Source organism: Sebastes fasciatus, chromosome 8 (assembly GCF_043250625.1).
Source record: "Sebastes fasciatus isolate fSebFas1 chromosome 8, fSebFas1.pri, whole genome shotgun sequence".
NCBI lineage: Eukaryota > Metazoa > Chordata > Actinopteri > Perciformes > Sebastidae > Sebastes > Sebastes fasciatus.
The window spans coordinates 8,558,852-8,580,429 of NC_133802.1; the positions used below are offsets into that span (position 1 = coordinate 8,558,852).

A 21,578-nucleotide genomic window follows, 5' to 3' on the forward strand; every position below is an offset into this window, starting at 1 on the left:
ACCTTAATTTAATTAAAATGAACATTTTGTGGTTCTCGCCAAGGGCGCCCCCATCCCAGCCCACTATGATGTCATAGATGATGGTTTGGTTTCTGATGGAGTAAAAACATGCCGGCTTTCATCACTCGAGCGTTTTACAAAGACCAGAAAACAAGGCCGCACTCACATCTGGAGTATTTTATCTTTACAAGATACAGACTTCAGGGTTTTGACCCAAATGCTTAAAATATCATATGGCAACCAGTGTGTGACGTAGTGGGAGCAACAATGAGACTGCTGGATATTGTTATTGATCATCCAAAAACAAGTGCTCACTTAAAAAAAAGGTGCCTTTAACACAGCATGTTTTTATTTCCAATTCCCAATCCAGGGTTGTGCTCCAAAGAGAGAAAATATATCAACCCAAAATGCAAGCCCACCCACTGCCCGGAGAAATTAGGAATACGATTTTATGAAACAACAATGGGAGGAAAAGACGAGTCGCTTGAACTTTGAACTCGATGCTTTTCCCCTCGGCGGACTGCGATGGCTTCCTGAAAAACCGACAAAACCACGGTGGCACTGTGGGAAGTTCATTTGCTTTGTTTTGTTCATCTTCTGAGTTAATTGTATCTTTTATATTTTTCAAAACTTCAATAGCACAGAGAAACAAAGAAACTGTCCTTTTTTTTTTCTTTACACTTCGCTATATGTAGTCTCTTAAATAGCTTAGAATGTCTTCAAAAATCCTCCATCTTCGTCACGGCGAGGGATTATGGTTGAGAATTTTTCGGGGAACCGTTGGTTTAAGTGTGAGCCCTGCCCTCCTCCTGGACGCACTGATGTTATAGCGCCTCTCAACAGCTGTATAGCTCTAATAGAATATGATCATCTTTCAGCATTTATTATCACAGACGTCTGTCCAAAAGTCCCACCTCATTTTCTTGTCAGAGAAAATACAGGCACAACCAGACTGTGTGCTATACATCTGTTCTTTCTCTCGTTCTTGTGATTCAGTTCTGTGAGTTTGGAAGGTGCGAGTCAGTGCTTGGTTTTAAAAAACACCTGTTTCCTTGTTGCATCATTGTACTTTGCCGTTTTCTAGTCATTCTCCAAGGAAATCACTCACTTTCACGTTTCATGGGCACGGACGAGGACTCCGGTCCTCGTTTCTTCTCTCTGGTCGGAGGGCGAGAGTCTTTTTATCTGTGTGTTCTGGAGGGTGAGCGCGATGGACAGTGGTGCGATGTTTGCCGGCCCGGGACTCCTGGGTGTGTTTATGGTCTGATTTGGGCAGAAGATGTTGGGGATCATGGCGATGGGGGGGAGGTGGGGGAGGGGGGAATGGTCGGGCGGTGAGGTTGGCTGCTGGGTTAGTTTTCAGCTGGCGTGTCCATGGGCGTCCCCTCCATGTCACTGTTGGATTTGGGCCAGAGTTGCTGCTGTAGCTCCTTCACCACCCTCTCCAGGTGCTCCCTGGCCTCCCGCTCCAGCAGCAGGTCGGCTCGGAGCTGCTCGCGGTCGGCCTCGGCGTGCTGCAGCTTCATCTGGAGGTCCTCGATCTGGAAAACACAGGAAGCAGATGATGACTACAAGACAGTTTGAAGCGTAACGATCCAAACATTGACCCTATTCTAAAGAACTGAGCTGTTTACATGGATTCATTCATAGGCCTGTTTACACTCTATAGCCCGATCATCCTATTCTATCCAGTTGATGTCATATTCCTGGACTGCTGTGTGAAAGGTCAGCTCCGTCAGAGTGGATGTGGTCTACGTTGGGAATATGTCTTGCATTGCATTGTTAAAGTTTCTTGGTGTGGTTTCCAAACTATTGGGGTTTACTATATAATGTGTGAAAACAAGATGTTGGATAAATTATCATATTTCTGTAAAGTTTATTTCTGAATTTGCCAAATAAGTGTTCAAATATAGAAACGGGCTCCAGGAATTCCATGGCGACAATGAAACCCAGCGTCAGTCTGTGATCAATTTATTCCCTTGTGAAGAATCTGAATGTAATTGTGTGATCAGAATATGATCACTTTAATGTTGTTTTAGTCCATAAAAAAAGGCCAAAAAATTGCAAGCTTGTAGCAGTCCGTCATTCTCGGGTACTTGCTGTCATTTCCCTTTTCATCTTTTTAGCGGTGCATTTCCCCACTGGGCCAATCAGGGTGTGACGACGCCCTCTTTAAGGCTTAAGAGAGGTGGGGAATTGCACATCCAGGAATTCTGATCCTTCCTCCACTGAATGAACACCTCGTTTTAGCAGATATTGTCATCCAGAAACTCTGGTCTTTAGGCCCTTTTGAGTTGTCTTTAGCTGTCTTAACTTTTCTGGTTGAGGAAACCTTTGAAAAGAAACCTAAAAAAACACCTTTCCACTAGATTACCTGCATCATGGCAGACCTCATGCTGCATTTCCGACAACTCGGAGGTCATTTTAATCAAATACAGGCAAATATACTTAATGTTGCCTTTTAATTGAAGGTTTACCGTTTACAATGTGTGCTTCCATTGTTGTGTGACATTAGAGAACTGCTTTTTCGTGATATGGATTTTCCCCGAGTTTACAAGTAGGAACTCTAACATAATACTTGTGCAAGAGTTTGTTCTCGCCTATTAATAACCTAACACCTGTAGGCTTTATTTTGCTATGTTGTTTTATTGGTTTATTTTCATTGAAACAGCTTCATACACATTTCCTTATTATCAAAGTTATTAAAATTGGAAGAAGCATTTCTCCTTATTATTTCATTTTCCATGTCCTACAAGTAAATATTTCTGTATTAAGTGGTTGAGAACTGGTTCTCAGGCTTCTTCCCAACCAGCTGAAATCTGGGGAATCGGTACCGCCACAAGCTTGGGAACAAACGTTTAGTTTCTGTGGGGGGACATCATCAATCAGGATATTTCTAGCTTTTACTTGATTTGTGTCGATATGATTTCTCTCAGAAAAGTAGGTTTTAGCTTTTCAAAAGACACAGTCTCTTCAGCATCAAGCCGGTGTCTAGAAACAGGTGGCCTAGCTAAGTGGTCTTTGAGAGCACTAAGATAATGCTGAAAGCTTGAGAACACTGGCTGCTGCTCCTGTCCTATAAACCCAGGCTGCAGCAACATGAACATGTCTGAATTGAATTGAATGTCTTAATGACAGCCTTCCAAAGACGACTGTAGTCTCTGCAGGGAGGTACACAGACGCAGCTCGAGAGCATAACTTCCCTCTTGTTTTGTCTAATCTGCATTTCCCATGGTGCCTTGAGGGAAGTCGACGTCTCTTCCTGTTTCCTTTCGGAGGGGGACTTATCCTAAGTCTGTGCACTGTGGGCTACACCCATTTATTTTTGACTGGGGAGGAGGAAATGTGTTCCTTTTTTTTCTTTTTTCTTGCCTTCTCCTCCGCTGACCTTGAGAGTTGTTTGAGGCAGTGAAACTCTGAAACACTGCAATTACTCTCAGGGTGTTGGCATAATCGTCTAGACATTCTACCATCACATTTGCGCACATTGGACTGTTAGTGTCTGTTGTCTACAATGCACGGCCTTGTTTGGCTTCATTTTAACCAATGTCCCGTGATTCTCAAATGTATCATCAAGAGATTATTAAAGGGGACACATGAAGAAAAACTCCCCTTTTTCCAGTGCTTGTGCACATACATGTAGGTATCTGGAGGGCCTACCAACCCACAAACTGTGAAATAAGACAACCCAGTCGGTGTTTTGTGAGCTGTCTAGATCAGAAAACATGTGATTCAACAAGCCTTTCAGATTTGGTTCCCCTTCCTATGTCACATGTAGCCAATGAGAGCAGACGGGGCTTAAAGAGACAGGCGCTAAAACGGAGCGTTTCCAACATTAAAGCATGTAAACATGTTCTTGTAGAAACCCAAAATACAATTATGAATCTGGAAATGAGCACGATGTGTGCCCTTTAAAGTTTTATCGTATCTTGAAAGATATTATTAAATTGACAGATTCTTGAATCGACGTGTGAGCTAACTGACCTGAGCCGAGTATTTTGCGCGAAGACGACCGGCCTCGCAGCCTTTATCGCAGACTCTGAGCTGCCGGGCCTGCTCCAGCTCCCGCTTCAGGCGGATCCGCGACTCGTTGGCTTCCTTCATCTTCTTCTCGCTCTCGGCTCGCAGGCGCTCGATTTCCTTCCTCAGGTTTCGCTTCGCCTCGGTCGCCTCCCGCAGCTTCTCCTTCTTGGCCACCCGCAAGAACTCCAACTCCTGGGAAGAAGAAGAAGAGATCGTAAGAAGTGAGCATCAAAGAGAGGGTCTGTCTTTTTATGGGGTTTATACAATTATGATGCAATTAATCACTTGGGGAAAGTTTTTTACATAATTTGAATGCATCATTGAGAAGATTCGGTGTCCCGTGATGCTTATACAACCGTTGTGAAATGTCAGTGGATATATCTGTCTGTCACATGGCTGTTTTGCTTTGTTTCTCTGAGATGTTGACACCCCAGAGCAGTGCTTTGTTACAGGAGGCTGCAGTGTTCATGTCAGTGTTTACATTGAGCAAAGTCAGGGGCTAGGGCAATGTGTGGGCTGACACAAGTTAGGTTTCCTTCCTCTGAATCACTGGAAGAAAGAGTGTGCGTGTGTGTGTGTTGTGGAAACACGTCCATAGCCTTCTCATGAGAACCTAGCAGTTGAAACAAACAGCTTTGTTCGTTCCTACAAAAAGAGTGAAAGGAATCAGTCTCCAGATACCCAGATGTGTGAGCACAAGATTTCATGATATGTCTCCTTTATTAAAGTAAGACCACTTTTCATTTAGCTGGTAGGTCGGTTGGATTTCGTTGCCTCTCCACAGCTCCTCTGAACACTGATGGAAAGTGAAAGTGGAATGCTGTCCGGCTGGAATTGCTTTTTCCCTGCTCAGGATGCATTTCGTGCTGCTCACCCACACAGACTCCTTCGTCGGCATTTTCTTGTTCTCAGTCCAAGACCAAAAATAAAAATGGAAGTCTGGCCTTTCCCTTTGCAGGAACATCCGCTCTCATTGTTATCACTTGCCAACTCACGCTAAGCTTTGCTGACAGTGATAATGACTTCTAATCCACTTCTGCATTTTGATGCCTAAGCTAAAGTCATTTCCTCAGCGCGCCAACTTTTGAAAACTTTTTTGTCTAGTCTCGATTCGGAGAACGTAGGGGGGGGAAGCTTAAAGTTCATATGAGCTGCCATGTGATACTAGAACTGGGAAATCCCTTTCTCTCTCAGCCAACAGTGATGCATTCACTCAAATTAAATCATATACTATGTGTATATATAGCGTATCGGTGTGAGAATGGAGACACTTAATCACCAGGGTTGTAGCTCTAAATCCTTATGGCTATATCCAGTGATATCAGGCTGTCGCTACGGGCAACGTTTGTCACTGTTTGTATGACAAGAAGAGACGATCACAACTTCTATACAGAGACACACTGACAAACCTGACTGGTTGGTGGCCTTGAATGACACAGAGGTTAGTTTAGGTGAAGCACTTTGCTCCTATATGTGGTGTGAAGGTTTTAAATGCATTCTAAATCCCTAAGTTGTCTTTGGCAGAGCTGTTTTAAAAAAAGTCTTGAGTCTCTAGTCAATCAAAACAAGTCCAAGTCAAGTCTTGAGTCCAACCACAGTCTCAATTCAATAAAGACGAGTCCAAGTCAAGTCTAAAAGTCTAAAACAAAGTCATATCTCAAGTCAGTTGAGACAATTTTCAAGCAAAGTCTCGAGTCAGTCGAGACAAGTCACAAATTACAAGTCAAGATGTAACCGTTTCTGGTTGAGCATTAAAATGACAGAGCAGTATGACAACGTTTTCCTTTCAAATCTGAATAGTGAATTAATAGTGCAGAGATGTCTCAGAATCCATGACTTAAAAAACAAACAAACAAAAAGTCTTAGGTCTTAAGTAAGGTCAAGTCTTGTGTCAAGTGTCAAACCAGTTAAGTCAAGGTCAAGTTGTTTCAAAGTCTACAGCTTTGTGGCTCTCTGGCTTGTTGGAAGTTGTATTTTGTCTCTCTTAATGGAGCTCGGCTAGCAGTTTCCCTCCGCTTCCAGTCTTTGTGCTAAACTGGATTAAATCTTGGACCTTTTCTGTGTACTTAACGCACACACGTGAAACTCGGCGTTCTCGTTTGACAAGGGGAAAGATGACGAACGAGCATATTTCAGAGAAACGTCATTGCTTTTCGTACCTGTTGGAGGCTGCGTTTGGCCTGCAAGGCCGATCCCAATTTCTCCTCCTGCTTCACCCTCATCTTAACAATCTCGTGCAGAAACTTCTCCTTCGACTCTTTGGAGTCCAGTCCGCTGTCCAGCGCCTGCCTCAGGCTCTCCAGCTCCGACTCCAGCCCCAGCTCTGAAGGGGTCACGGGGGCTGCTGCGACGGGCGCGGCCGTGGGGACGGCGCCCTCGGCCGACGTGACGGTGCAGACGGGGCCCTGGGCGCCCGGCGAGCTCAAGTCCTTGGCTGAGCTGCTGGACGAGGTGAAGGATGGCGACGACAGGGAGGACAGGGACGAAGTGACTGTTGGGAGACACCAGAGACACGAGAGAGGGTGAGATTTGTGGATAGTTGTAGTCGTCAAGACCCCTAGCTATCTGGTCGAGCCCCGTAAAGAACTAAACATGTCTAGTTGCTGGTATTGAGTTCTTTGCTTACATTCGTCGCGGCTCTCCACCTCGATATCCACCTCAGAGTCCTTGTCTTCCTGAGGTGGCGGCGGCGGTGGCGGCAGCGGCAGCTTGCTGGCAAGTGAGGATGGAGGGCAGGGGGACTCTGGCACCGGGGGCAGGAGCTCCTCTGTGGCTCTTCTCTTGCGAGGCCTGGAGTTGGCGTTGGCGCCCTCGCCTGGGGGTTCACCTCCGCTCGGATGCGAAGTGCTGGGTACCGACGGGGACAGGGGACCCACCTTCCCCAGGGGCAGCGGCGTGAGGGCGACATTGGGGGCCACAGCTTTCTCCAGGCTCTTATAGTTGTAGAAGCTAAAAAGAGGAAAACCAGACAATTGTAACTACATGACGGTTATGAACAATAACATAAATCAAGGTTACTTCATTTAACAAGAGCTGCATTCTACCATGCAAATAAACACAGCCAGTACCAGATTGTATGGTCTGGTTTGAACTGCCTTGCCAACCAGGGTAGAGAAACATTTCTAAAATAAAGTGCCTGCAGCTCTTTCCTCCCACTTCATGAGAAACTGGGCAGATCAACTGTGATATGGTGCAGCCTGCACCGGCAGCGCCATGCCAAGTGGGTGCCCACAGAATGAGTGTGTGTGAATGGCGGAGCGTGGGAGGCTGTGGTATAGTCAGACTTGACCCCTCTGACACCAGCCCACCCAGACAAGTGAGAGAGCATGCTGGCAGCTCATCAGATCCAGCTGAACAAAATGGCTGCCATCTCTCTCGCTTCTCTTTAAGAGCCCAGATATTGCATTGTTTTGTAATGTGTGCTGTTTGGTGAGAGTGACGTCCATTTTGGACCCCGGTTGCTGGGCTCACCTGTCTCTCAGCAGGGCCAGGGGGTGATTGGATGGCTCCTTATCACCAGCAGAGATGTGGGGGGACCAGGGTCTGAAAGCTGAGGGCCTCTGTCTCGGCTGGATGCAGTTTAGCCCCTGGAAAAAAGAATGATAATACTTTAAATCACAAGTAATAAATGAGATGTTAACAGTTGTTTTGGTATACTGTTAGAGCCGGACATCGTTTCAAACGTTGGGATGCTTATGTCGATATCTTCGTACTATACTTTAAAGGGACTATTTGTAACTTTCAGAAATGCTTCTTAACAGCGACACCTGTGGCCGTGAAATCAACGAAAGTCAGCGTCGGGCTCGCGCTTGCTCACTCTCAATATACCTGAACGAGCATCACTCAAAACAGTGAGGCGACACACGTCAGCTAAAACCACAATATCACTCTATATTTCAGCTGCTTGGCAGTAATGTTAGCTGACCAGACCAAGGTCTCTCCATGAACATGATTTAGATCTGATCCTAGTGTTGGCTTTTCCTGCCGTGCAGGCTGAGGCAGCGGGGCTCTGCAGCGTGTCTCCCTGCTCTCTCCGCCCGCAGCCGGAGAGAGCAGAGGAGACACCGGCACCCGGTCGGTAACGAGAAGACAACGTAACTCTCTGTAGAGCTCGGTCACTTCACAAGACACGGGAAACCTCTGTTGGTCTGGAGGAGCTGCAGCAGTTATTTCTGCACAAACGTCCCCTGTACATTCACTAGATATTCTCAGAGCTAAACTAACTCTTCTGCAGTGTGGAGTGAGCGCGCGTTCACGTCTAGAGGTGGAGCGAGCTGAGCTGTCTGAGTGAAGGCGAGCAGGCAGAGGAGGAGGGTACAGCGGCTACACGCGAACGCGCATGTGTGACGACCCGCTACATTTATACGCTTACAAAGTTACAAATAGTCCCTTTAACTGTCATAAACACAAACATGTTATTCTACAAATTCCTTTTTTCATTTAACAAAAGAAGCAAAAACTTGTTCAAGCTGTTTGCCTAATTCAAAATACAGTGTCTAATATTGTAGGACATTCTGATTTAAATCAGGGAAATATCTGATTAAAGAATAAGTAAACAGTATTATGAATCTAATGAGACATCTGACGCTAATTTGCAGTACCTGACAATTTTGAAACGTTGTGCTACGGACACATTTCGGGGGAACAAAGTATTGAGGTCTGATACCCAGCCCTAGTGTACCAGCTGCAGAAATAGTTTTATGATGTTCTTCTATCATTATTACCTCCGCCAAGGAGGCTCGTCTGTTTGTCAGTAGGATTACAGAAAAATTTACCGGCCCGATTTTCATGAAACTTGGTGGAAAGGTGTAGCACAGGCCGAGGAAGAACCCTTTACATTTTTGTGAGGATTGGCCTTGTCGAAGATCTGCGCCCTCTAAGTGCAAGTCTTCTTTGCATTTGGTTGTCGAATTTCAGTGTAAAGTGGCTGATCCACACATAAGTTCTGTTTGATTTGTACCTTAGAAGTGATTTGTTGTGAAAGCTGCCTTTGACCTTGGGTAAGGTCCAGGCTCAGACAGTAGAATATTATTTCAGGGCTTTATTTGTGATTATAAATAGTCACGTATTACTGTTACAGAGTGCTTCAGGTTGCAGTAAATGTTTGCACCAGTCCGTTGATTAAAAGGGTGTGAACGTGTCATCGTCAATCTAAATGGTGCCGTAGAGATTGATGTGTTATGTGACTTGGAGGGGTCAGCGTGAAGATTAATTGTTGAAGACATTCTAAGTATATCTGCATAGTGGATTTTTTCTTTTTAGGGAATATTGATCTTCACAGGGGACCATCCATCATTATATTGTGGTTATATTCTGTTACACCGCTCTCTCAAACTTCTGCTCCGTCTCAGTAAGTGAATCTGCGGGGGTCGTGGCGTCTACGGTTACCCTCTGTTAGCGTGGCTTGCCAAATCTAAATTTAAGCGTCACCCTCATCCGAAAACTTCTGTATAATATTACATGACATCTCATCTCATGCTCCATGCATCATTGTCATCGTCATCTCCTCCTCTTCCTCCCCGAGCTTAGCAACAGCAACAGCAACACCAACACCAACACCAACCTTATTGGAGGCGGACAGGGACTGGAGCCAGTCGTGCTGCTTCTCTTTGTCCGCCAGCAGGGATTGCGATGGGAAGTCTTCATGTTTGGGCTTTTTCATCGGGATGGGATCAGACGCCTGGAGGAAAAGAAGGACATTTGATTTTAGATTTTAAAAAAAATTAAAAATTTAATTCTTACAAAGACATTATGTGCTCATATAAACTTATGACCGGGACTTCCTTCAGTCTGTACTACGTCGATTATTTTCCCCTCATGATGTGAATGCACAGGTTGTCAACTTGGCAGCTGGCTAAAGGCTGTCACACTACAATGTCAGTGAACTGAGAATGCACCCAATACTGTCAGACAGACCAATAACCGCGTGTGTGTGTGTGTGTGTGTGTGTGTGTGTGGGTGCGGGTGTGTGTGTGTGTGTGTGTGTGAGACGATGCCTGATGCAGGAGTGCCAGCGGAGGTGTTTGATAGTGTGTTTAAATGTAGGTGTGTTGTTGACTTTGTCACAAGCACAATCCAATACAGCTAGGTGTGTTTGCTCATAGGCAGCCAAGAGAGGAGGCTAGAGGTGACTGGGGCAGTGTGTGTGTGTGTGTGTGTGTGTGTGTGTGTGTGTGTGTGTCTATCACAGTGTGTCTGTCTGTCTATCACACACAGATACACTCATTCAGACAAACAAGTAAGGGTTTGTTTCTCTTCCCCCCCGTTAGGCTGGCTTTGTGGCTATGACCTCAGCCTCTCCAAGCTGTGGCTGTCACTAGCTGCCACACACACACACACACACACACACACACACACACACACATACATACATACATACATACATACATACATACACACACGCAACTAAGAGCAATTGCAATGCATTATTGATTGAACAAAGGAAATGAATTATCCAACTTTAAAGGGGACATATCATGAAAAAAACTCTTTTTCAGTGCTTGTGCACAAACATCTGGATATCTGGAGTGTCTACCAACCCACAAACTGTGAAATAATTCAGATTTGGCTCCCCCCTCCTATGTCATATGCAGGCTCATTAGAATATAGCGCAGACAGAGGATGAATACAAGTATATTCAGACAGACAGGATGAGAAAAATAATACACTTTTTGAACATTAAAGAATCTAAACATGTTTTAGTAGAAACCCGGAGTAAGGGATAATGTACAGCGAGCCGGTCATTGTTGTTTAAGCAGACCGTTGCTTATTCGGACAACTTTCAGACTTTAAGTTGTTACGGACACATTGTTTAAAAGAACCGTTACCACATAAATTTGCATTAAATGGGAATGCAAAAATACAAAAATATCTTTTTTTTTTAATTGCTAGTAGTGATGTGATTTGGCACTATTCAGCAGCAACATGTGGAGGAAAGCTACATGATTCTTACTGACTACTGAAACTAAGTTCCACTTCTTCCTACAACAGCTCTGGAATAATCTTCTACATGTTTTTTTTCACTCTATCTCAGCGTTTAGAGGTCATGCGTTGAAGAGGAGGTCTCATATGTAATGCAGATCTGGGCTGGCTCTGTCGAAGCAACTATATTACTAGAGGGGATGTATTCACTCATACAGCTCTCTCTCTCTCTCTCTCTCTCTCTCTCTCTGGTTCACTCCGTGGTGTTCTCTCGCTCTTATTTTGTCTCTGAGGATTTCCCTCAGGAATCAACAGCGTGCAGCCAGCGAACTGCTTCAGTGCACACACACACACACACACACGCGCACACCTCCTCCTGCGTGGTGTCAACAGGTGGTCATTTGAAATGGGGTTAGATACTCTCTCTCTCTCTCTCTCTCTCTCTCTCTATCTATCTATCTGTGCCTCTCTCAGCCGTGTTGGCAGTGTGTCACGCTGTGCCACATGTCTGTGTAATCAGAGCTGCTCTCACAGGAAAGTAGCGTGGCTAGACGAACAAATACCGCTGAGGTCTGCCGATGTGACAGCTGTCCTCAATCCACCACCACCACCGCCACGGCCCCGATGTACAACTCCGTGACTTTCAATGACTTTCCACGACGACATCAGAGCGTGCTTCCAATGTGACCGAGAACATTCTTCGCTGTCTGGTCTGCTATAGTACACCTCTAGAAGTTTCATGATGTAAGAGAAAACTATTTCTTTAAGGCCTGATCTCAGAGGAACACTTTGAAATCTTTGGTTCCTTTTAAAGAGGTCCTTCAAAGACAAAGTAGAAAAGTAAACACCTAAATGTGTATTTTTGGGGTGGCTGTAGCTCAGTAGGTAGAACGGGTCGTCCTTTAACCACAAGGTTGGCGGTTCGATCCCCGGCTCCTACAATCTGCACGTCGAAGTGCCATTGAGCGAGACACTAAAAGCAGCCCACTGCTCCTAAAATACTTAGGACGGGTTAAATGCAGAGGTCAAATATCATGTATGTACCTGTATGCATATGATGAATGTAATAAAGGTTTAAGGAAAAAGCTCAAAATCTCAAAATAAAGCCTTTAAAGATCTCAAATAGGGGAGATTAGACACCAGGACCTTGTTTGAAGAGCTAATTCAATAATAATAATAAAAAAAATTGCCCCATCTTTGGAGGTCTTTATGAAGACGTAGGTACTCCAAGGACCAAAGTGAAACCTGCTGCCTTGTATTTGTCTACTCCTTTGTATACAAGCTGAATCTATCAGAGTGTCTACTCTGAGCTATTATTTCATCTCAATCACAGTTTTTCTAAAAAACATTTTGGGTCAAAATGTCCACACATTTATCTCTTATCATTGCAAAGCACTGATTTATAGGATTTATTGTCTGAGCTCATTCAGTAAATGAATCCAGCACAATCTTGTCTTGTGGTAATTTGCGGTATTTTCTTTGGCTTAGGTTTTATTAAAAACACGGGTGAAAGTGAAAAACAAATCGGTTGTGTCGTGTTGCATCAATAGATGCATGTCAATTGATGTCTGTAGCACAGACACTAGACGCCCCATACAGAGACAGGAAAAGAGTACAGTATACAGTAGAGTAGCCGGGATGTGCCGATCCGGGGAGTGAATGTGTTAAATTGCTGATTTTATGGCGAGTTGAAATGCAGAAATAGGACGGCGTTCTATCCTGATGAGTTAACACATATAGTGTGTCCAGATACCACCGGTGACGAGTTTTAATTTCCACTTCACGGTGCCCCTAGATGAAAAGTCAGCTGATCACCAGTCACTAGGACTCTTCCTCTAGGTACCTTTCATACCTCTACCAAGTTACAATGCATCCATTTTTTATTTTTTTAGTGACCAGTGCATTTTAAGGTTAAAAAGCCTTTCTTTATAATAAGAAGATATATTGTGATTGTTGTATCTAGTGATAAAAGACACTACAATAATACAGAGGAGTCCTGACGGTGGCTGTGGGTTATCTAGATATGAAGAGATATATGTCCTACATATCAGGGCTAGAGGCGAGAGGCTAGTGCCTGCAGTGCAGTCCACACACACACACACACACACACACACACACACACACACACACACACACACACACACACACACACACACACACACACTGTGCTGCCTCTGGGCAAAGTCTCTGTGCCACGTGCCAGTCCTCGTCTCGTGGATTACCGGTTGCCAACACCGCGGCTTTTCCATCAGGGTGAGATTCGGCCCCGGTAATCTTGGATGGAGGAGAGCGCTGGGGGTCAACAATTGGCAGCTGAGCTCGTGGGGGCTCAGCGGTGAGGACGGAGGGAGAACTCTGCATGTCTAGATTACTGAACAGTGGGACTGTGAGAAATGAGGCAAACACAGACAGCCACGGTGGGAATCCCTTTCTTTTCTTTTCTTTTTTTTCTTTTTTTTTAAAAGCAGCTCGGTGATGTCTGTGGCGCTGGCTCTCAGGGGCCCCTCAGGCTGATTTCAGGTGATCCGGTGCAAAAGTGAGGAGTGGTGTAATTTCACTATGATTTGATTCACTTGAAATGATCCTATTAGAGTGCATGGTATCTTCCTCTGTGGGATTAAACATGATCATATAGGGGGTCTGTGGCTGAGGGGCCTCCTCCAATCGACACAAACATGCACATTCATACACATACTGTACACTCACCTGGGGGCGAGTGAGACACTTTTTATTGGAAACTTTACAGTGCTCTCCTGATAAGCAGTTGCTGCTGCAAATGATAGAGCGAGGGCTAACTTCAAAGACACATAAAGAAATATGCGTGTGCATATATCCGTGCACTTTGCAGCCCACCCCTCCTTTATGATCCGGTGTGGATTACACAGCATAGACAGGATGTCACACTTCTAAAATAAGGCTTTCCGATGAGCCGAGGTGTGTGTTAGACATGCCCAGACTGCACCGTCAATGCACTCAGCTCCGACACCTCGCACACTGAGAACACGACACCTTGTAATATCTACTAGTATTAGCGTTACACAACGGTAATCTGGACGAGATGACATCGGCCTTTTTTATTAACAGTCAGGTGTCGCTTTATTATCATCCTCATCCATGCTTCCACTGAGGAGTTGCTTGCAGCGCTCTGTGGTCGTGATATTAGCCAAGCGATGGCAAAAAAAAAGTATCAATAGTGTACCTTTATTTGAAGTGCACATCTGTCAAATGCTAATTTACAGCCCCTTACTTCACACATGGCAGCTAGGAATAGCCCCTGCATGAGAAAGTCACAAAGCCTCAAGTCATGGAGAAGCATATGTGGAAATAGTGAGAGTGGCAGGCCCGTCTCAGCTGCCAGAGGGGCCCCCATGCAGGGGCTCATGTGTGAGCACGTGTCTGGGGCGAGTGGATGTGGGTGTACATGTCTGTTAGTATGGCTGTGAGTGTGTGTGTGTGTGTGTGTGTGTGTGTGTGTGTGTGTGTGTGTGGCAGACACAGGATGGGTGGAGTGATAACAGTCTTCTCGGTTGAAGACTGTCTGTGCCTTTTGAAACCCTCAGTTTTCAGAACACTTCCTCTGTCTGCAGGCTACTGATGTTTGTCACAGCGAGACGAAATACTATGAATAGCATTTATGAACAATATAAAGTAAAGGATTTCTTGAGGCTTTTACCTTTTAACGAAACCATTTTCTGCCGGTTTTAATCAGTCTTTTTTGAAAAGTTCTTTGTGTCTTGATTTCTGAAAAAACAGCATCACTATTGATATTTATTACTAATTTAAACACACATTGAAATCGATCCAATTCCAGAGATATTTCCACAAGAGATCTCCATCTGAGGAGGAATCTGCAGATACATGCAGTTTAGAGGAAAACTTATATAACCGTTATAAAAAAGACAACTGGGCGGGGGAAGTGAGACTTCTAAAACTGACTGTCACACTTTCACTGTGTTGACCTTTAGACGGTTAAATAATACGTCGCGGACATTCTGAAATGCTCTCAAAGCCCCCTGAAGGAATGCACGCAAATCAGCTGTGCTCTTTGGGCGACACACTGGGTTCTTTATCCTGTTGTACCTTTTTTTTTATATAATGAATCAAAAGGGGTTATTTCTGTTCGCGAGTAAACTGAGGAACTACAAATGAGTCAGTCAGGAGAGAGTTCGTGGAGAGTTTTGCGCAGCTGATCAAACTCCAATCCGAGGAGTCGGTGGAAGGAGAAATCATTGAGGTAGATTTATGTCAACTGCCCCCCAGTAAGGCCTCTGACCGACGGATCGACATTTAATTGCCGTTTCCAGTTCTACTTAATTAGACTTACAAGCAGTCAAGAAAGCAACAAATTTGGAGGAAAGGTTATTCTTGTTGGACTCTGCTGGAAAGATGCCAGAAGGGGCCTGCGAGGGAGCTCATAGTTTCTGGAATGACTGCTTTCTGAAAACTTGGACATAAGCTCCCGGCTAAGGTGAAACTCGTCTTAGCCGACACCTTGAGGGTGTTGAAAATGGGAGTGTCACCGAAAAACAAAATCCTCCCGGCTTTGAAGAATGCCACACTTGACAGAATCTGTTTCTTGACACAATCTGTCGTTTCCATCTATACACCCGCCTCCTAGTTTCATTTTCTGCCACTCCCTCTTCTCTGCTCTGTCTGTCCCAAAACCCCCACCCCACCCTATTCGTCTATCTGTCTGAGTACGTTTCCTGTGTCATAGATTACAGGATGTCCTCTGCAAACAAGCAAGATTCCAGTCGCAGAGAAAGAAAGAGAAGCAAGCAAAATAAGTTAGAAACTCGCTGAAACACGGACGAATTAAGTGCCCGGGGACCAAAACAGCTTCCAGTACAATCTCACGGAACAAAGGTGACCAAACCCTCAACTATTGCCATAAGAATGTTCATCAAAACACTTGTCAATTTAAAGTCAACACAGTGCCATATAAAATATAAAAATATTAAAAGTGACTAGGTTTTACATTTCAGTTTGGAATTCCAGTAATCCACTAAGAAGAATCAGTTTACTAAAACATCTACTCTTTCAATTGATTTGCCAAAAGTCAGATAAAAATACACGATGGCTCAGCAATGTGTGATACATTTCACAACAAAATCCTTACTCAAGGTCTGCCTTACTGGCCTTTGCTGTAGCTTTTATCCGTATCTCATAGTCTGCCTCGATGGATGAAGTTTGCTCTGTTGTCATTGAGAATTTTCACTCCTAGAAGCATGGAGAATCTCCATGACAACAGACCAAACTCCATCCAGAGAAAATTGTGATACGCGGTGGCCTGGGTCCAGACCTTTTGAATCTGCCCACCCCACCGAGTTGGAGTTGACAGATTCATCTGGCATCGTGACATGAAGCGGCGATTTCTCAGTAAGAAAATTATCGACCAATGTGCGCCACGGGGCGGGACTAACGCCGGCGTTACCGTAGCGGGCATGCCTTCCCAACATCGCCTGACATCGTAGTTTGTTTTTACTTTGCTCCGCTCCAGAACCAGAGGCTATGCCTCAGTGTCTGCTTAAAATACATTGGTGTCTCTAGTGATTGATAGTGGCGGCAATGTCAGACTGAAGATGGAAACTGAGTTGACAATTCTTGTTTGATATCGGGCAAGAAACGTGTTTGAGAGCTTTGGAAAGAAGGCCTCGAGTTGAATTCATTTTTGTAAATGCGGCTTTCGCCTATTCTAATCTAACAATGCATTGATATCCAATGGCATTTTAATGCTGTGTAAACCTTGGATATTCTGTCACTGATCACTGTTGCCATTTCCTTTTAGCGAGTAACCCCTTTCTGCTTTGACTGCATAATGTGACTCAGTGTCAAGACTGCACGGCTGTCAGAGACAAACAACATGTAGTGACACGGTGCTTGACAGGTTGCCTAACCCAACATCCCCCCCGAGACTCGGCTAAGATGAAAGGGCAAACAACCTATTTTCTTTGCTCTTTCTTCACTCAGGAGGGCGAGCGGAGCCGCACCCTGCCTGTGACCTGACTTTGGCCTTCCCTGCGTTATCCCTCTGAGGGGCCCCATAGTGGCATGAAGGGAGGGGCCCCCCTCCCGGAGGGCAAAATGAGAGCTCACCTTATACAGCGTCGGCCACAAATGCGCCACATATGGCGGGTAAAAAAAAAAAAAAAAACAGGTGTTGGACAACATGTCGTATTTATGCATATAAAAAAAAAAGGCTGACCTGGAACACTCGGGTTGGAGGCTGAATTCATTAGCTGCTGGCCTTGGAGGAAACAAACAAGCTGTATGCAGCGCTTTAGTTTCCCCCATTGAGGCTTGAGCAGTTTTTATGTCTGCGGATCTACGAGCGGATCTGTTCTGAGCGGTGTTGGGACGGTGATCTGCTTTGTCTTTTTCACCACATTTCTCTGCTAATTCCTCAGTCAGACTGCCACTGTAACTTCAACTGTGTGTGAATGTGTGTGTGCAGTTCAACACCCAGACGAACATACAGGATAAAAATATAGCGAGCGCCGTGGCTGCTCGCTCGAGTGAGATTCCTCGGCTGTGTGTTTGTGGGTTATACACACACACGCGCACACACACACACACACACACGCAGAGCTCCAATTTTGGCAACTAGTTCATCCCACCATCGTCTCCTTGGCTGAGGAGTCACCGAGAACAATAGGGTCTCTGTCTTCAATGAAGTAAATAGCAAAAACACTTTACATAGTTACAGTCAAACTATTGCAGCGCTTTGCCCTGCGAAAAGGATTGAATTCATCTTATTATTCAGGACTCTCAGGTTCTCAGTCCTGCTGAGGCGCAGTTCTGACTTCGAGATGAACTGGTTTGCTGACTACACTTGAAATGACCTCATCTAATATTCACTTTGATAACAGCGAGAAGTCGTTTTCTCCTGCGCTCAGCACATAAAGTAACTGTGTTTATTCACTCCAAGAAGTCTGGAATTATAAAGAGCGAGTATTAACTTGTTGGAGAACGCCGTTAGGACTCGAAGGCAAAGACACCTGCCAGGCAAAAACACAAGACTGTGTGTGTGTGTGTGTGTGTGTGTGCGCGGACAAATGGCAGATGTTCAGACTATCAGGTAGCTGTATATAGAGAGGAGGCCCCAGCAGTACCTGCCTGTACCACCCGCTCCCCACATAAGCCATCATTTATCCCATTAGCAGGGAAGCTTCTCCTACATTCCCCCTGCTACTTGAAAGAAAAACAGAAAGACACTTAGTTTCCACGGCCCTCGCCAAAAACAGCTTGTATTGATACCGCTGCTCCGTGCAAAATATATACGCTAGACCCTCCTGTCACCTCCCAGCGTTTTCCTGCAGGGACGGTATAAAGCTGGAAATCTGACATGTCAATTCCTTCTTATTTCAACATTTACATTTTGAGAAAATGTTATGGCAGCGGGTCTGCTTTTGTTCCAGCGGTCTCTCTACTTCCAAGAAGAGTCCGGAGAGGCTAGTAAGACAAAACAAGAGGAGAAAACCTCCCAAAGCTGCTGTCGCTATAGCTGGGCTTAAGGTTAAATGCTTGTTGCAAGTGATTAAAACAACCGCCAGCTAACAGAACATTTCAATATGTAAATGTCAAAATGAAGTGCGTGTTCAAACTTGTACACAATATGCTTATAGCGTCAGGGCTATGCTTTGCAACACAGCGCTTAACTATTGGCTACTGTTATCATAACTGAGAGGACAAGAGGCTAAATCAGTCCCTTAGTCCCAAAAGGGATAAGAGGGCCGACATTCCCAAACCCATCAGTACAAACAGAGGAGGGAAGGACAGTAAGGCAGAGAAAAAAAGGCAACGAAGGGGTGGAAAAAAAAGAACAGAGACGAGAGAGAGAAGTGTAAACAGTTTGTGGCGAGGGATCGAGTCTAAACAGAGAGCAGCAGTCGGACACACACTAACACACAGACAGAATCAAACTCTGCTCTTGTGTTTGTTCAAACTACATTTTCATCTCCGATAAAACTCTGCTTATCCAAAAAGGGCATGAAGACAAGCAGCCTCGTTTTTTTAGCCACACCACCAGAAGTCTATGTGATTGAGAATTTTCACACCCCGCGGAAGGACCGTGTAAATGTTCTAGCTGAAGTTTGGAAGATGGAAATCACCGAAACGATTGTTTCAAAAAAGTTTCACATGACAACAGTGATATGCATGGAAAAACACGGAGAGAGAGAATAATGAGAGGGAAGGCAACGAATAACTCCTCTCGTGTGCCGCAAGCCTTCCCACTGCTTCCTGAAGGCCGTGCAGAACAGCTCTGAATGCACACACACTAACACACACACACACGGAAAAAGGGAAGGAAAGGGAAGAGATTGGGAGGTTTGGGAAGGGAGAAGGGGTCTCCATTTCCTCTCGCCAAATTTGCTTTGGCAACTCTTTCCGTGGGAATGGTTAGAGAGCTGCTCTTCTCAGCCAGAGAGAGCCAGGGATCGGCCCACCGAGGAGACGGAAAGCTCAAAAGCGTAACATGGAGATGGGGGGGGGGATGGGTAAGTAAATACAGCTGGACTTTTCCATGGCTTTTCCTTTTCCATATACCTTCCTTTTGGCTTTTGCTGTTTTTAGAGGGATCAAATGCTAACATTAACATGCTTGACAGATACAGGCTGGATGTGTATTCAAAGACCAAATATCAATTCAATCTATGCAGCTTGTTTTTAAGGCCAATACCAAGATTTAGGGGTTGGAAAAAATCTGATAATATATTGGCCAATAATAGTTTGGATAAGAATGCATAAAATGTGTCTCTTAGTATACATAGTTAAAAAAAAATTGTCAGTTTTTAATTGTTTATTGTTGTTATTTCCTGGTTCGTTGTGCTGTAGCCTACAGACAAAGTTAATACCGTTAAAAGTCCAGTTTAACACTCACATTTATTCACCAAGACTACAGAGGGGGGGGTAGAAGGATTTCGGTGCATCCCCTCAACCAGCAAACGAGACACTCTTTGCACCGCGCCGCAGCTCCGTCAAAAATAGACGCATATTGTTAGCAGAGGTTCTGAAACGCGCTGCGGCGTGTCCGTGTGGAAACAAGCACCGTCTGAAGTGGCCACGATCAGCTCCGGTGGAATCCAGGGGTAACATGTGTGACAAACTACCGTCATAAATAGACCGGTTTTCCATGGTTCATACCGGGATCGAAATTGAGCCCAACACTGGCTATGGGCGCGGCGTTTCTCTTGATGTTGCCCGAATTCAGAATCATAACAAAAGACACCGTCCACAAACCGTATTGACAGGAAGAAAACGGCGAAATCAGCCGAGGCAGTGTGGACGGGGCCTCAAGACCGCTGTGGCCGCAGGGCAGATCGTTTTTTGAGGGGCTGAAGGCCAAACTGATGGGGCACGGCGGCCATGGCCCTCATAATATCGTCCGTTTCACACAAATTTCAAATGCTCTGTGTTTTTTTCCTGGAGTTTGAGCTGAATAACGGTAGCCTGCTGGCTAAATGTCAGCATACGACTTACTTGTGTATTCTCATAGCTCTCTGATTAAAATTGCTTAATTGTAATCAAATTGGAAAATGTTGCAGTCTGCTACATTAAATATATAATCAATCAATCTCATCAATCAAAAGGAGGGTGACACTGATTTGGCAGACATTTGATATTTAATTAAAGGCCATATCCATAAAAACAAACATCGCTCGTGAATTTGATGTCAGCGGCTCTGCTTTTAGACCAGACCAGTTTAAAAGTAGCCAAATAAAGCCAGAAAATTAATTTAATGTCTGTTTTATGATCTTAAGCAGCAAATGTTTCAGAGCCATCTAAAAGCAACATAATTGAATTTTAGTCCATTTTTAAAGTTGTTCTAATCCCCGCTTATACCCTAATGGACATTTCCATTGATCTGGGTGTGTGAGTGAGTGTGTGTGTGTGTATGTGTACATGCACTTCTGGTTGTGTGTCTAATCTCATGTACAGATGTCTTAATATTCATAATAGATGACAACCTAAACCTTTACAATAACTGACGAACATCAGCTCCTTCGGTCGTACAGTATTGTGGTTCAGTTTATACAATTCTTACAGTTCCGGTATCCACTATTTTCATAATTCAGGTTGGAATAAGGTTGTCGGCTCGAGTGCGAAGGAATCTGCTGAAAGCTGCCCTGGTTTAAAGGAGGCCAGATGTGAATCATGGGTAATGAGGAGAGGAGTGTGTGTGTGTGCAGCATCGGGTGCACAGGGCATATTTCTGCTTGGCGTGTAACGTGCCCTGAGGTTGAGGTTGCTTGTGAAAGGGTTAAGTCGCATGGCTAAGCAAATACATAAATAGCACTGGGAGGAAAGGGAGGGGGGGGGGGGGGGGGGGCACGGATGCTGCTGCCTGCTGGGGTGGAGGGAGAGGGCGTACATGCACACACATACACACATACTGGCAGGTTGATTTCCAAGTATTACTTGCGGGGCACTGGAACACAAGCAGGCATTTCGGGTACCCCGGTCCAGACTGCTGCACATGAGTTAACATGTGACAACCTAGCCGAGAGCGCTGTGCAAACATGCACACACACACACACACACATGTGTCCTGTATGTTTGCACACTTGTTTGAATTTGTACAACACATTAAAGGAGCTCGCAGCAGCAGAGTGAAGCTGCAGAGACGGTCCATAT

At 44.9% G+C, this 21,578-nt stretch overlaps 1 protein-coding gene across 1 annotated transcript in view; it reads right to left on the reverse strand.

Annotated features, from left to right (window-relative positions):
• Nucleotides 1-595: 595 nt before the first annotated feature.
• The window catches only part of skia (v-ski avian sarcoma viral oncogene homolog a), a 79,471-nt gene continuing 58,488 nt past the window's right edge, over nucleotides 596-21,578 (reverse strand). Inside the window, exons 2-7 of the mRNA XM_074643131.1 lie at nucleotides 9,587-9,703; nucleotides 7,495-7,610; nucleotides 6,650-6,972; nucleotides 6,183-6,514; nucleotides 3,985-4,215; nucleotides 596-1,541 (exon numbers count right to left, since the gene is read on the reverse strand). Of these exons, the coding sequence (XP_074499232.1) occupies nucleotides 1,353-1,541; nucleotides 3,985-4,215; nucleotides 6,183-6,514; nucleotides 6,650-6,972; nucleotides 7,495-7,610; nucleotides 9,587-9,703 (1,308 nt within the window). The 3' untranslated portion in view covers nucleotides 596-1,352. The remainder of the gene's footprint in view (nucleotides 1,542-3,984; nucleotides 4,216-6,182; nucleotides 6,515-6,649; nucleotides 6,973-7,494; nucleotides 7,611-9,586; nucleotides 9,704-21,578) is intronic.